Source organism: Cryptotermes secundus, unplaced genomic scaffold (assembly GCF_002891405.2).
Source record: "Cryptotermes secundus unplaced genomic scaffold, Csec_1.0 scaffold715, whole genome shotgun sequence".
In the NCBI taxonomy this organism is placed as follows: Eukaryota; Metazoa; Arthropoda; class Insecta; order Blattodea; family Kalotermitidae; genus Cryptotermes; species Cryptotermes secundus.
Window position 1 is genome coordinate 265,674 of NW_019724597.1, and position 14,817 is coordinate 280,490.

Below are 14,817 nucleotides of genomic sequence, written 5' to 3' on the forward strand. Positions count from 1 at the left end.
TGCATTAAGCTGCCAGTTAGCATATTGTTATAGGAGATGAGAGGAAGGGGGCTGGTTTATCTTCATCTCTTGTTTGTTTGAAATATTGAGACTTTACCCTTCTAGATTTTTCCATCAACCAGTAAGCTGAAAACAAGGGGGTAAGGTGACTCCAGGACTCACTAGAAAAGTGTTGGAAGTGTGATGTGCATATAACAGAAGCTGCACAGCCCCACGTAGTGTGCATGTGTTCAGTGCAGTTCAGTGCAACAATGAAGAAGTTGTGACATCAGTACAGAGCAGATGAGTGTTTTGTTAGCCAGTGCAGTCCTCTAGGTTAGTTACAGTTAGTTACTTTCAGTTCAGTAGTACAGAAGAGAAGTTGGTTCAGTGCAGTGAGGAGAGAAGACAAAAGAAAAGGAGACTGTGGAGACTGAGCACTGGGGCTATGGTGATGTAACAAGTGGACAAAAACTGACATCAGGAGTGTGAATGGTTACAGAGGGCAGGACAGTAAATGCTCCAAGACTAATTGCAAGAGCTACAACCAGATAAATAAGACAATTGGTGGCTGGCCAGGTGTTATTTTTGTAGATGTTTAGGTTGAAAGGGAGGTGTACACAGGTCAGGTGCCCCCCCCCCCAAGCATGACAGTATTGTGACATGACACCTGAAAGCCAGGATAACGGAGCCAGAGTAGACGTTCCTCGCTAGGCAGTGACTCAGTAAACAAGTTCCCAAGGAAATGAACACACATGCAACAATGGAAGAGCTGCTGTTTCTATGCAACAGCTAGGTAAACACACCTCCATAACAACAGAAGATGTTAAGAAATGGTGTATTCTGTTGGGGCCATCCTGAGGCTATACAATGAGGATCTTAGGCAGCAGAGGGGAGAACTGAAGGAGTTTCTTGAAGCAGTAGTCAGAGACGATGGAGAAGAGAAAATGTAGTGTGTCATATAGTGGTTTTTGAAGTGTATTAACAAGTTGTATTAAGTGTACAATAAATCCAGTCATCAATCCAAAAGCCATCTATCTATAAGTCACACAGCCCCCCAGATATGTGACCATATGTACTTGCAAATAAAGCCAACTGTTCTGTAGTGAAGAAATCACACCTGCTTGCAGGCATACCAAGTGGGATGGATTGGCAGTGACGTTTGAAGCTGCTAAGTTTTAGTCTCAGCTGGGGCATCAACTACCTGAACTGATTCTTATGGGTTCTCTCAGTCCCTCCAGGCAAATGCCAAGGGAGTTCCTCAGTTAGGTCACAACTGTTTCCTTCCAAATCCTTTCCAATTCATTCATCAAATATCCCACCATTCAGTGCCATATAGCCTAGTCTAGGTACTGACAGCATCGTGAATTAACTCACAAAAAAACTAAGACATTAAAGGTAATTTTACATTTCATTTCTTCTGTGTTGAAAACTGAACAGAAGTATTTTAATAAAACTCAGATTAAAGTGTTGAATTTCTTTACAGATGGGGACACCTGCATCAAGTGGACTGAGTGTGTCTCCTGCTCGCCCAGCAGCCCCTGTACAACCAAAGGCTCCAGTTGTGATAGATCAGTCAGACATGTACACTAACGTGTTCTCCCGGTTTGCAGACCGACACACAAAGGATGGTGACCTGGTTGGTATGTTCGGCCAACTCTCTATTTGGCCTCTCTTTCAGCTTGCCAGTTGACTGATTTTCATGAACCTGTATATGAACATCATGCCACTGGAAATCACCTGAACACTGCCTTCTTAAGTTCTTACAATCATTATTGACAAGGCAGACCCACGAGTAGGGGAAGTGGAGGTGACAGCAAATGTGTTTCTGATGTGATGTATAATGATAGGTCTGAAAGAAAGATGCAGCTTTTGTTAAGGTATTTTGTGTGTGTGTGGTGGTGGAGGGGGGGAGAGTAAAGTAACTTCAGTCATGTGAAAGTTTTCTATAGTTTGAAAGTTTATGGTGATAACTAATGAACCACTGGAGCTGGATAGGTGCAATTTGCTATGGAGATGAATCATATACATACGTACACATTGTATATGAAATGTTCATAAGTGAGCAGTTACATAGTGAATCTTGCAACAGATATAAAAGTGAGAATCTGTATTTCTGTGATGAGTTTTTCACAAAAATAAAATGAGATAATAACAATGATTGTACAGTGACCCCCCATTAATCCAGTTACACATAGTATAAAAGACATGGGATTTAGGGGCAAGAGGACTTTCAAACTGTGTTGAGGGCAGCTGGAGAGACTGAAACCACACAAGAAAATATGCAAGATTGGCTTGAGTTGGATGAAAGGGACCCTGGATTTCAGCTTCTTGTCTTTTTATAATTTTTAAATAAAGGCTCTACAGTGTTTTTTTATTTATTTATTTTCATCAGAACTATCTATATTATAACATTTTCCATTCATTTGTTTTCTAATTTTTTTTTTGTCTTTTGCTTCATTAACACCAATGACCTCTCCCCCAAATTAATCTGGATTAATGAGGGTTTACTGTAATAGATATGTCGGACTAGAAATCTATGTTTTATGAGTTCTGCTTGGAACTCCTTGAGGAAGATACTTAGTTTGTAACCACAATGTACTTGTTTATTTCATTCCTAGATGGAGGCAAGTTTGTTGTGTGGGTTCTGTTGGAGTATGTCCGGTCACTCACAGATTTCCACATACCAGTTCAACATTATCTGCATGAACTGGTTATCAACTCTTTAGTTCAACATAAAGCTTACTACCAGCTGCACCAGCTACTTCAGTACCATGTCGTGTCTGACTCGAAGCCATTGGTTTGTACCTTTCTTAAGAGACTATGAGAAGGCCCTGGATGTGATGAGACCTCCCTTTACAGTGGAACGTTTTAAAGAAAAATAATTTGATTGTTTATAGTCGTGCACTGTGCTTGATTTCAGGCATGTCTGCTTCTGTCATTGGAAAATCTGTACCCACCAGCACACCAGCTAGCACTGGACATGTTAAAACGCTTATCTACAGCTAATGAAGAGATAATAGAAGTACTGCTATCTAAGCAACAGATTCTGCCTGCTCTTAGGTACCTCACAATGAAAATTATACAGAATTGTAATCCAAAAATACAGTTTTACCAGCGAAGACTTCCTACAGCTGTTCTTAGCTAGAACATAAATGCTAATGGACTATTCTCTTAGCTATTTTAATTGTATTCATTGTATGTTATTCACTCTTAGTCATAAGTCTGTTGTTGTTCCAACTGGTGTCTCTTTACTCACAAGAAGTGCAGTAAACCTCATGTGTTGTGTCCTGCCTTACAAAAGTTCTCTGTATGCATGATATACCCTGCATAACAATATGTTGATGTATCTTGTTAATGTACACAAATAATGCTGGCTCAAGTGGTACCTTTACTGACTTGCATCCAAGCCATGTTCAATTGAATCTCAGCTAGACAACTGACCATCTTCACTCAAGTTTTCTATAACCTTCCTCAGTTCTTCCAGGCAGATGTGAAATTTGTATCTCTAATGGGGCCATGACCATTTCCTTCCACATCCTTTCCAATTCATTATTTGTTAATCATCCCACCATTCAATATAGTCTGTGCTACTGGCAGCATTGTTAATAAACCACAAGCAAAAATAAAAATTAGTAGAATACAGAATTTTCTTCTCGATTGACTGCTATATCAGCTGCAGAGGTTATATGGTACTGAGTAGAAGAAACTTATTATACATGGTTAACTGAGAAAATGGGGCAAGAAGTGTTTGTGACCCATTTAAAGGGACTTAGTCCCATAATCTGTTTGAATGATTTTGTTTGTTACAGATAGGACAGGCAATTTGGAGTTTGTTTATAGGTGTGTGAGTGTGTAACCCAATATTGCAGTTGAGGGTATTTTGTATTCAGGATGTCCCTGGTTCAAATCCTGGCCCGAAGATCTGAGACCATGAGTTCGGTTTATGTGATTTCCTCAGACACTCTAGGCAAATGTTGGGACAGTATGTTAAATTAGGCCACAACTGCTGCCTACCACATTCTTACCAATTCATTATTTTCTGACCATCCTACCATCTGCCACTTATAATTTGAGCAATTAAAGCTGTTGTTAAATAAATGACTCAAGTAAGACACTGTATAGTCAAGCAGGCAGGTACATACTCATTACACAGTGTCATAACCCAAAAGACCACTGTTTGTATCTTGACTGCTGCAAAAATATCACATGACACTTGTGTCAGATTTAGATGCACAGTTATCAGACCCCCCCCCACACACACACACACACATACACACACACACAACACCTTATGCTGTCTGAGAACTACTTAACGCCCCTTCCAATCAGACATGGGAGCTGCAACTCTGCCTTTACTAAGAATTCATCTTCACTAACTATGAATTTTATTTTGCCTTTAGATAATTTCTCTGTTTCATACACGGCTGTAAGATGTATTAGCAGTTGCGTGAGGTTTGAGGTTCTTTTGGTGAATATTACGGCTGCAGTCTTCTGAGATGTGACACTGTGTAGTATAGTTGATGGTTAGTCATGCTGCAGAAAACTATATAGCCTGGAGTGTTGCAATGTAGCAATATATAGTCTTTAATATATATTCAAATCATTCATTGCAGGTTTGTGCGCAGTATTGGTTCTGTGGATCAGGTCTCAGCTCGGAAATTTTTAGAAGCAGCAAAGTCTGCAGGAGATCCAACCATATTCTACACTGTCTTCAAATTTTTTGAACAGAGAAACCAACGTCTGAAAGGCAGCAGCACATTTAGCAAGGGTGAGTATCAGAACTACAACTTGATTGCCCTGTGTTCTGCATCCAGGCTGCTGTGGCTACCAAACAGGATTATCCCCCCCCCCCTTCCTCTGACATTCCCACTTTAAGCGGGTCCTCTAACAATTGAAACCTCCCCATCTATCTCCTTCCCTTTATGTGACTACTTTCTTACCTGTTAGCATCTTGACTCTGGTCTTCCTTTTGGGTATTTTCCTTTCAGTTTCCATGTTCAAAACCTTCTTTTGAATTCTGTTTCCATTCATTCTTAAAATGTGTCCATACCATCCTTTTCTGTTATTTATTTATTTAATCTTCTCTCTAATTGTTTCACTTGTTCTCTTTCTTTTTGTTCTTCCCTCTATCTTTCATAAAATCTCCCCTCTGCTGATCCAGGACTATCTTGTACTGACTGGCTGCATGTTCTCCTTGCCATCTGTTGCACGTTCTGCACAAGGTGACACACTGCATGTGCTGTGTATTTGTCTGAATATAAGACATGGACTCTGTGCAGCTCTGCCTCAGCATAAGGGTTACATATATAAGAACTGAAGTTTTCTTGGCAGTGAAGATGTGTGATACCGTGTAGTCTGGTATGTGAGTTGTGGAGGAACATACTGAGATATCTTGAGGCAACCTGAACATAGAGAGACAAACCCCAGACTATTTTTTTATGGACCATGTGCAGTGATTCTAAGAATTTTAAGAACATTTTTTATGGATTATGGACTGTCTGTTATATTATGATAAGAGTGGACTGGTGCCATAGTAATAACCAGGGCCCGGATTTAGATGACATGTCATCTTATTTTTTTCCTTATATCCAATTTGATGCCCATAACTATGTAAATCCCGGAGATGAGCTGCTGGTTGCAGAAATGTAACTTTTATAGGTAATTTTTTGTCATTTTTTCGATTTTGGGGTAATTTTTTGGTAAATTTTTGGACTTTTAAGGGCATTTTCCTTCATTTTAGCCATTTTAGGGAATTTTTCTTCATATGTTTTCAGAAATGTGAATAATATGCAAGTAAAGTGTCCTTTCTCTTTCTCCTGCCTCTACAAAGGCAGCCTGCAGGTGCACCCCAAATACCTGCTATCCCAGTATGCAATAATAAGTTGTAATAATGTCCCATCCTTTCTGTTCGTTTTGCGGAAAGTGCTGACAATACATATCATAAAACATTTTAAGCTGGAAGCAGGGTACGACAGCGGTCACTCACAATGCAGTCCTTTCCAAGTTCTGTACAAAGGAATTTGCTTAGTTACAAATATTTCTAGTCAGAATCCCTCGTTTTTTATGACATATTGTTGCTCAGTAAAATTCCATCTGTCTTTAGTTTCTCGTCCTTCAGCATACAGACAAAAATACTGTTGACGAAGGTTCTCAGCCTGAAAAGTTCGGTTCTGTGTTGTGCTGTAGTGATTCATCTTATCACGATGCCTAAAGCAAAGCTATCTAAATCGTGTCATTTAAAGTAGATCTTAGCTGAATTTGGAGAAGATATATTTTCGACTGATGGTAAAATTTTATACTGTAAGATATGTGACAAAATTAGCAGCAGAAAAAAGTTTCACGGTACAACAACATATCGACCGTGACAAGCATATACGAGCAATGCAAATTTTGAACAAAAACAAATCTGTGCAAATGTTACTGCAACAGTGTTCATCTGAAGGCAGAAATAAGTTGTCAGATCTTTTCACAGATCTGTGTGATGCTCTGGTGTCCGCAAATATTCTCTTTTGAGCTCTGAACTATGGAAAACATGAAAATTTTCTGGAAGTGATTTGGGGTCATTCTATCCCATATGAATCCACTACCTTTCCAAGTGCTACAACTATATCCTGGAATTGGTTAGGAACAAAGTGCATGGGAAGAAGATTTTCATTTCAGTTGATGAGACCTGGACCGCCTCTGTGGTCTAGTGGTCAGCGTTCTTGGCTACAGATCCAGAGGTCCGGGTTCGATTGCCGGCGCTACCAGATTTTTTTGGAGAAGTAGTGGGTCTGGAACGGGGTCCACTCAGCCTTTTGATGATAATTGAGGAGCTATTTCAAGCAAATAGCGGCTCCGGTCAAGATAACCGAAATTAACGGGCATGGGGATTTGTTGCGCTGACCACGTGACACCCTCTATGTGCAAAAGTTGGCACTAAGCTTCGCCGACAAGCGGCGGTCGCTCGGTCGATATGGTTCGCTTGCGGACTGAAATCACGGAGTTAGTTGATGAGACCTGCGATACAGAGGCTTGATACATGGCAAACATCATCATTGGAACCTTCGAAATTGATGGACCGGATGAAGTGTTTCTGCTTATGAGTGAGGTGCTAGAATCCGTTAATCATCCCACAATTTGTAAACTCTTTGACGGATCGATGTTTCTTCTGTGGCCAGACATCATCTTGTTTTTGTGACCATATATTTTAAAATCAGGCACATCAATAAAGTCGTTTTATATGAAATTGGTGCACTTTACTTGCCTAGCACATGCACTGCATATAGTGATGGAGGAAGTGAGATCAAGTGAATGCTCTCATGTTGTGGACAAGGAAGATTTTCGTCAAGGCTCCAGCTCCTAAAATACAATTTAAATCTGTGGCTCCTGGTGCTCCACTGTCCCCAGAACCCGTCATCACAAGGGGCGGAATGTGGATTGATGCTGCAATTTACTATTGCTTTCATTTTTAGGCAGTGAAAAACATTGTATATTCAATGAAGACAGAAGATGCAAGCGCAATTGAAGCTGCTCAGGAACAGTTCTCATGCAGTGAAATGGAAGGACAGCTGCCTTCATAAAGGCAAATTTCTATTCCTTGACGGAAGGAATGAAATGCTTACAGGAGAAAGGAGCAACACTAGAAGATATGCTTGCTGTCTTGAAAAAAATAGCCAGTGATTTGGAGAAAGTGCCAGAGGACATGGGTAAAATGGTGTCAAGAAAAATTAAAAATGTTCTAGATAAACACTCAGGTTATGAAACATTATGCAGAATTTTTCAAATTCTGACAGGAGAGTTCTAGCACTTTCAGTATTGAAGAAGAACTTGCTGCTAGTGATTTGGTACACTTCAAGTATGCTCCCACTGTGTCTGCAGATGTGGAAAGGAGTTTCTCCAAGTACAAGAATGTGCTGTCAGACAATGGGCGTTCACTCACCTTCAAAAATCTCTCCATGTTGACTGTCATCTATTGCAACTCTCTGAATGAGGTTACACTTAAATACTGGAATATGTACATTTGATAAGCATTCCAGCACAGTAGGAAAAATCATATTAGAACATTTAGCTTCAAATTCAATCATATTGCTTAATTTTCAACTTAATAACGAGGACAAACTTAAAAGAATAACGATGAGTTCACAGTGTTAATAAAGATTAAACGTACATTTTAAAACAGTTAGTAGATTTTCCATGACATGATACATTTTAGGTTGTTTTTTAACTATTAGGTCGTTTTTCTGGATTTTTTCAGTCATTTTATAGGTCATTTTAAAAATATTTTTAGTTCATCAAATGTGGGCCCTGGTAATAACATAAGTAGTACATATTGTCATATTTGAGTGTATTATTTATAAAAGAATATGAGGGGATAGTAAGTCGTTTTTCTGGATTTTTTCAGTCATTTTATAGGTCATTTTAAAAATATTTTTAGGTAATAACATAAGTAGTACATATTGTCATATTTGAGTTTATTATTTATAATAAAATATGAGGGGATAGTAAGTCGAAACCTTGACTGACTGCATTAAAATATTAAAATTAAGTATACCCCTAATAATGGCCATTTAATGGCCAAAACATATTGTGTCATTGAAAATACTCATATATCCTGTCACACCTATGATTCAGTTAGGAGGGAAGTATTGTAGAATTTCTGATAGAGTTTGGGGTACCTATGAAACTAGTTAGGCTGATTAAAAAATGAAATGTATCGTAAAGACCATATAGGTAAACATCTGTTAGATAATTTCACTATTCATAATGGTCTAAACCAAGGAGATGTGTTATTGCCACTCCTTTTCAACTTTGCTGTAGAATATGCCATTAGGAAGGTCCAGGAAAACCAGGTGGGCCTGAAATTAAATGGGACACATTAGCTGTTGGTCTATGCTGATGATGTGAATCTACTGGGTGATAATATGGATACCATAAAGAAAAACACAAACTTTAAATGATTCTAGTAAGGAGGTTGGTCTGGAAGTAAACACAGAAAAAACTAAGTATATGTTAAAGTCTTGTCATCAAAATGCAGGGCAAAATCCTGACATAAAGATAGGTAACATGTTTTGAAAATGTGGCACAGTTCAGATATTTGGGTACGACGATAACAAATCAAAACCTGATTCAGGAGGAAATTAAGAGGCGATTGAACTCGGGTATGCTTGCTACCATTCAGTCCAGAACCTTTTGTCTTCTCTTCTGCTGTCCAAAAACATAAAAATTAGAATATACAAAACTATAATTTTGCCTGTGGTTCTGTGTGTGTGTGAAGCTTGGTCTCTGACATTAAGGGAGGAACATAGGCTGAGGGTGTTGAGGAAAATATTTGGACCGAAGAGGGATGAAGTGACAGGAGGTTGGAGAAAACTGCATAATGATGAGCTTCATAACTCTTCTCCAAGTATAATTAGAATGATCAAGTCAAGGAGGATGAGGTTAGCAGGGCATGTAGCACAAATGAGGGAGAAGAGGAATGCATGTAGCATATTGGTGGGAAAGCCAGATGGAAAGAGGCCACTGGGAAGACCAAGGCATAGGTGGGTGGACAATATTAAAATGGATCTTAGATAGATAGGATGGGATGGTATGGAATGGATTGATCTGGCTCAGGATAGGGACCAGTGGAAGCCTCTTGTGAACATTGTAATGAACCTTCAGGTTCCATAAAATTCTGGGAAGTTCTTAAGTAACTGCACAATCAACAGCTTCTGAAGAAGGGCTCAGCTCCATGAGTGACCCAGTGTGTACTGAGACTGTGAGACTGCTTTGCTTCTGCTGGTAGGATGACTGATGAGTTAGAAAGACCTACTATACTATCCCAGCATTTCCCTGGAGGGACTAAGGAAAACTACGAAAGACCCTAGTCGAGATAATTTTGCAGTCCATATTCGAACCGAACAGCTTTTTCATTATTATTTACTTTGGTTCAAATGTAATAAAATTTCATTTTGCTACAACTATGCCGCTTCTCTCAATAAACAACGATTATTTCCCTCAGCAGCATTAACTGGCTGCTTTGTGTAATGTAGATGCAGTATGTTTTCTGTGAGATATGAACTGAATTTTTAAATATTCTTTAGATAAATATCAGTCTTGTTAAGGTTAAGATTTGTTATTTCGGTTGTCTTATATTTGGCTAAGTAATTGATTATATTTTCAGAGCCAAATAAGTAATGCCTCTAATTATGTTTTGTTTTTCTTTCTGTTCATTTTAGGTGAACACTGTGATACATATGTGAAGTACTACCAGACACTGTTCAATAATAATGACAACAATACTGCGCTGTGACATTCTACAAGACTTGAGATCACATCACAATGAAAGATGTAGTTCAATGAGTATGAAGTACAGGCAGTTAGGTTAGACCTGAGCTCTGAGAGGGTGAAGTGCACAGACATAGCAACTATGGAGCTTTTTATCACAGCTCACATCCTGCTGAATGTGTGTCAGTTATTCTCTTATACATCTCTAGCACTGCTTTCACAGGGGAATACTTTCCAGATATCTGAACATGATGAAACATAATTTTCAGTGTCTGCATTTTCATTTAGCTCATCCTTAACAGGGCTGTTTCTTTTAGAAACATCTTCACACTTCCTGGGTGAGTTAACCTTTATCATCTGGAAATAGGGGGATTGCGCCTCCTCCTATTATGGTGGCCAGATTTTCAGTCACAACTAACTGTATTTGTATTGTGATGCCCGCTGGACCACAAGCATAGTGCTGCCACAGTAGTGCAACAGATGGATAATAAAAGATAAATTTGGATGTGATATGTGTACATTAATAAGATATAGCAAAACTCAGTGATATCATTAAATGTCCTTAGCCAACAAACCCTGAATTGTTAATGGCTGACTCTGCTTCCTGTACCAGAACCACAAATAAAAATTCTCCATTTAGATCTATTTTTTCTTTACAACTTAGAGTTTTTCATTTCTGAAAGTTGCAAGTGGTTTGTATTGTCAAGAGATGGAGGAGATGTCATGTTCACATACAGTATCAAGCATCATTCATTCATCAGTAATCTGTCAAGACGACAGGTCCACAGTCTCTTCCAAAACAGTTCCTCCACTTGATGCAATCTAGAGCTTTCTCCTTCAAATGAAAATATCCTCTTCTGTCCCCAAGGTCATCCAGCATCATCATATGTCTTCTTCCTCGTCTTCCGGTCACTGCTATCCACCCCTCTATCTTTCCTTCAATAACTTCTTTTAGAAGGCAGTTACCGCGTAAGATATGATCAATCCAATCAGCCTTCCATTTTCTTATTTCATGTAGGATATTCCTCTGCTCACTGACTCTAATTAACACTTATTCATTTCACACATAATCGGTCCAACTGATCTTCTCCATCCTTCTCCAACACCATATTTCAAAACTTTCCAGGTGCATCTGATCTACTGCCCTAAGCGTCCAAGTGTCAGGCCCATATAAAGCAATGCTCCAACTGTAGCATTTCACTAGTTTCTTTCTCAAATTTAAGTCCAATTTGCTGGTAAAAAGATTCTTCTTCTTGCTAAATGCAGCTTTTGCCATGGCAATCCTAGATTTAATTTCACATGTACACCTTCCATCATCTGTTAACAAGCTACCCAAATATTTAAAAATCATCACAGATAAAAAAATCCAGTACTCTCATTGTGTGACATATTGTGTGTGTGTGTGTGTGTGTGTGAAGTGCAGAGGACAAACAAACATAATGATGAAAACTGATGTGCAGTACATGTTACCTGGTACAAACAAAGAACTCTGTTATCCAAAGAGAATAACAGAAACTGAATGTCAAAACTTCCAGTCAAGAGTCTCAAGGTTATGAGTGTAGTTTAATGAAGAATGCTCAAACTGGTTAGATAAATGGAAACAGGCTAAATTGCAGTGCTTGCTTAATTCTAAGCAAAGGAAATGGACCAACCAGCCCCTCATAAAGCTGATGAAAAAGAAGATGGCTGACACTTGGAAAATGAGTGGGAGCCTGCCAGAAGAGATGATAGACATGGATGGAATGCAGCAGCATCCCATGTATATAGGGTCAGAGTGCCCATGGGACCACGCTCACCAAGGACCAAGTACAGCAGGATGGAATGACCCATCTGCTTGCAGTTGGCAATCTTAGGATGAACTGCCAATGGAGATACCTCCAGAAACATTTCCCAGAAAAAGAACAGAGAAGAAGCCACTCAGCATGTTGGAATAGCATGGCCATGACAGTCTGCACACACACAAGGCTGGATTGGAGACAAACCATGCCTCATGAACATCCAACACCAGAATGTCCATGACTGTCTCCAGGCCAGACATCACTGCTGGACTGCCCTAGAGACCTGCTCATGCAATGTGCCCTGCAGACAGTATCAGGGGAGACTGTCCCCCTCATGAAGAAAGCTTTCATAAAACTGACTCTGAGACAGTGCTCACTGACTGCTTGTGTGTTCGTCGCCAGTATCGCTGTAGTGTTTATCCTGGGGTTGGATGTCTTGTGTGCTCATAATGTATCCTTAGATTTGAGGCACCATGCACTAAGAGTGGGCAATGGAGAAGTGCCACTGTGGGGCCCCAGGGTGCAACCACATTCACCCCCCTATAGGAAGAGAAGCAGCAAGGCAGTAGCAACTCGATGTGATAAGAGTCACAGCAGTGCGGCTAGAGGGATGCTGGACAGCCTTGCAAGAACAGGTTTCAGGGCCACCCCTCAAACTGAAGTGAGAACACCCATCCAACCCTTAAGGAAGGTGCCTGTAACAACAACTGAAGGCAGCTGGCCACAGAAGCACACTGAGAGGATATTACACAAGTGCTGTGACCACAAAGGTTCAGCTGCAAAAAGAAAAATCTCTGGTTGTGATTCTTAAGTAGCTTGGGGCCAATACAAACTGACTGGCAGTAAACCACCAGCTGTAAAGTGACTGTGACTCTGAGGAATGCAAGCCACAGCAGCCTCTCAAATTGCTGAGGCATAAACATAATATTACTGACATTTAATATGCCTGAACCATTTGTTACAAAATTTGTTATGTACATTATGTCACCTGAGCCAATCTGAAAGGCATACTTCCCAAATATCTCCCATCAGCTATATCAGTATCAGCCTCTCAAATTGCTATGGCAAATCTTAATATTTCTTGAATGGCTGAACCAATTGCCACGAAACTTGGCATGTGTATCACACCATTAGAGGCCATTACAACGGTATACTCCATAAATCCTTCCCATCAATAGTACCTACACTGCAGCCTCTCCTATCCTACAGCAATTTTCACCTTTCCATGGTGCACCCCGTTTTGACAAGGCCCTGGCAACAACTTTACTAATTTATATTGTTTTCATACAAGCAAAATTCAGGTTCTATAATAATCGAGTATATATCATTGTTTTATTGACTTATTTATGCATACGTAATAAAGTTTTTCCCTCCCTGACATATCAAATACTCACTTTATATTGAACAGAAAGTAGACTGTTCTTTTCAGAACTTGTTATATAGGAAATAGTCACAAAATATCAATAAGTAGCCTATCTGGTTTTGAAGTTATATCACCATCAGTCACAGACCACCTGACTTTTACATCATATTTTAGTTATAAAATGTTCCACTGTAGACTGTCACAGTTCAGGAATACAGTATGAGGAAGCAAGGAAAATGGAAATGCATGTGACACACAAGTGCACATGCACGCACAAGCACAGAGGATGTCCTTCAAGTTTAGAACCACAGACAATAGCACCTTCAAGAGCAAATTGTCACTGCATACTGTGACATCAAATCTCAGACAATTCATGAAGTTCACTTGGACTGGAAGAAGTCTGCATGTTTGTGCTGATATGATACAACTCCTGGACTGGTTGACGATTTCTGCAGTAACTATTCCTATCCAGGATACCTTAAACCAGTACTACATTACCAAACTGTCCTCACAAACCTTATACTACTTTCAGCAGAGAAAACTGAGAATTGTATTTATTTCTAGTCATCTTTGAAAACGACATATGAGGAGATCAAAATTCAGCTGGAAGCACCACGCTTGCTGTAAAGAGCAGAAGCAGCTGAAACGTGATTCTTGACACAGGTTATGGGCTACACATTTTTAGACCAGAAAGAAGGTGAAGAAATCAGAGGGAAACTTGCAATGTGCAGCATTATGTAGCAGCTGAGTCCTATAGAACTGCCTAGACAGATCACATCTTGAGACTGCCACACAGCCACTCAGCTAAAATTGCAGAGAACCATACACTGACAGGACACAGCACAGTTGGGAGACCAAGGAACAGATATGGCCATGCCATAGCTCAAGCGGTTAGTTACTGGTTTCCCACCGTGTCGGCCTGGGTTCGATCCCAGGTCTGGTCAAGTGGGATTTGTGGTGGACAAAGTGGCCCTGGGGCGTGTTATCTCTGAGTACTTCGGTTTCCCCTGCCAATCTTCATCCCACCAATTCTCCAGCATCACAATCACCTGGAGCAGGTACAGTAGGCCAATCAGTGGCCACCATGCTAAGTGGGCCCAGCTGGACTGCACCCCCCACTAAGCGAAAAAGGAAGAGATAGTGGTGGCAAATAGAATGAAGTGTTTTTGGGTAGTCATCAAGGACATCCCTGATAACGTAGACAGTGGCAGTTTCCACATTGTTGGAAGTGTGTTCCGTCTCGATATTGCTTACTGCTTTAGAAGCTGTTGTATTATGTGATAATTTAACCAAACAAGCACCTTAGAGAATATTATCTCTGAAACTTATGACAGAAGAAAAATACGGGAAATGCTGCTATTTTAATTATTCTGGTGATGATTACTTTATTATTCCATGAACTTGATTTGTTTTATTTTCTGTCATAAACTTCACTGAGGTTCATGG

General features: G+C 39.8%; 1 protein-coding gene across 2 annotated transcripts in view; it reads left to right on the forward strand.

Moving 5' to 3' along the window:
* The window catches only part of LOC111862408 (regulator of MON1-CCZ1 complex), a 35,311-nt gene extending 24,440 nt beyond the window's left edge, over positions 1 to 10,871 (forward strand). For both annotated transcript variants that reach the window (XM_023847777.1, XM_023847779.1), the window contains 5 exons: positions 1,466 to 1,622; positions 2,601 to 2,779; positions 2,903 to 3,042; positions 4,596 to 4,750; positions 10,182 to 10,871. In XM_023847777.1, the coding sequence (XP_023703545.1) occupies positions 1,466 to 1,622; positions 2,601 to 2,779; positions 2,903 to 3,042; positions 4,596 to 4,750; positions 10,182 to 10,255 (705 nt within the window). In that variant the 3' untranslated portion in view covers positions 10,256 to 10,871. The remainder of the gene's footprint in view (positions 1 to 1,465; positions 1,623 to 2,600; positions 2,780 to 2,902; positions 3,043 to 4,595; positions 4,751 to 10,181) is intronic.
* Positions 10,872 to 14,817: the final 3,946 nt, after the last annotated feature.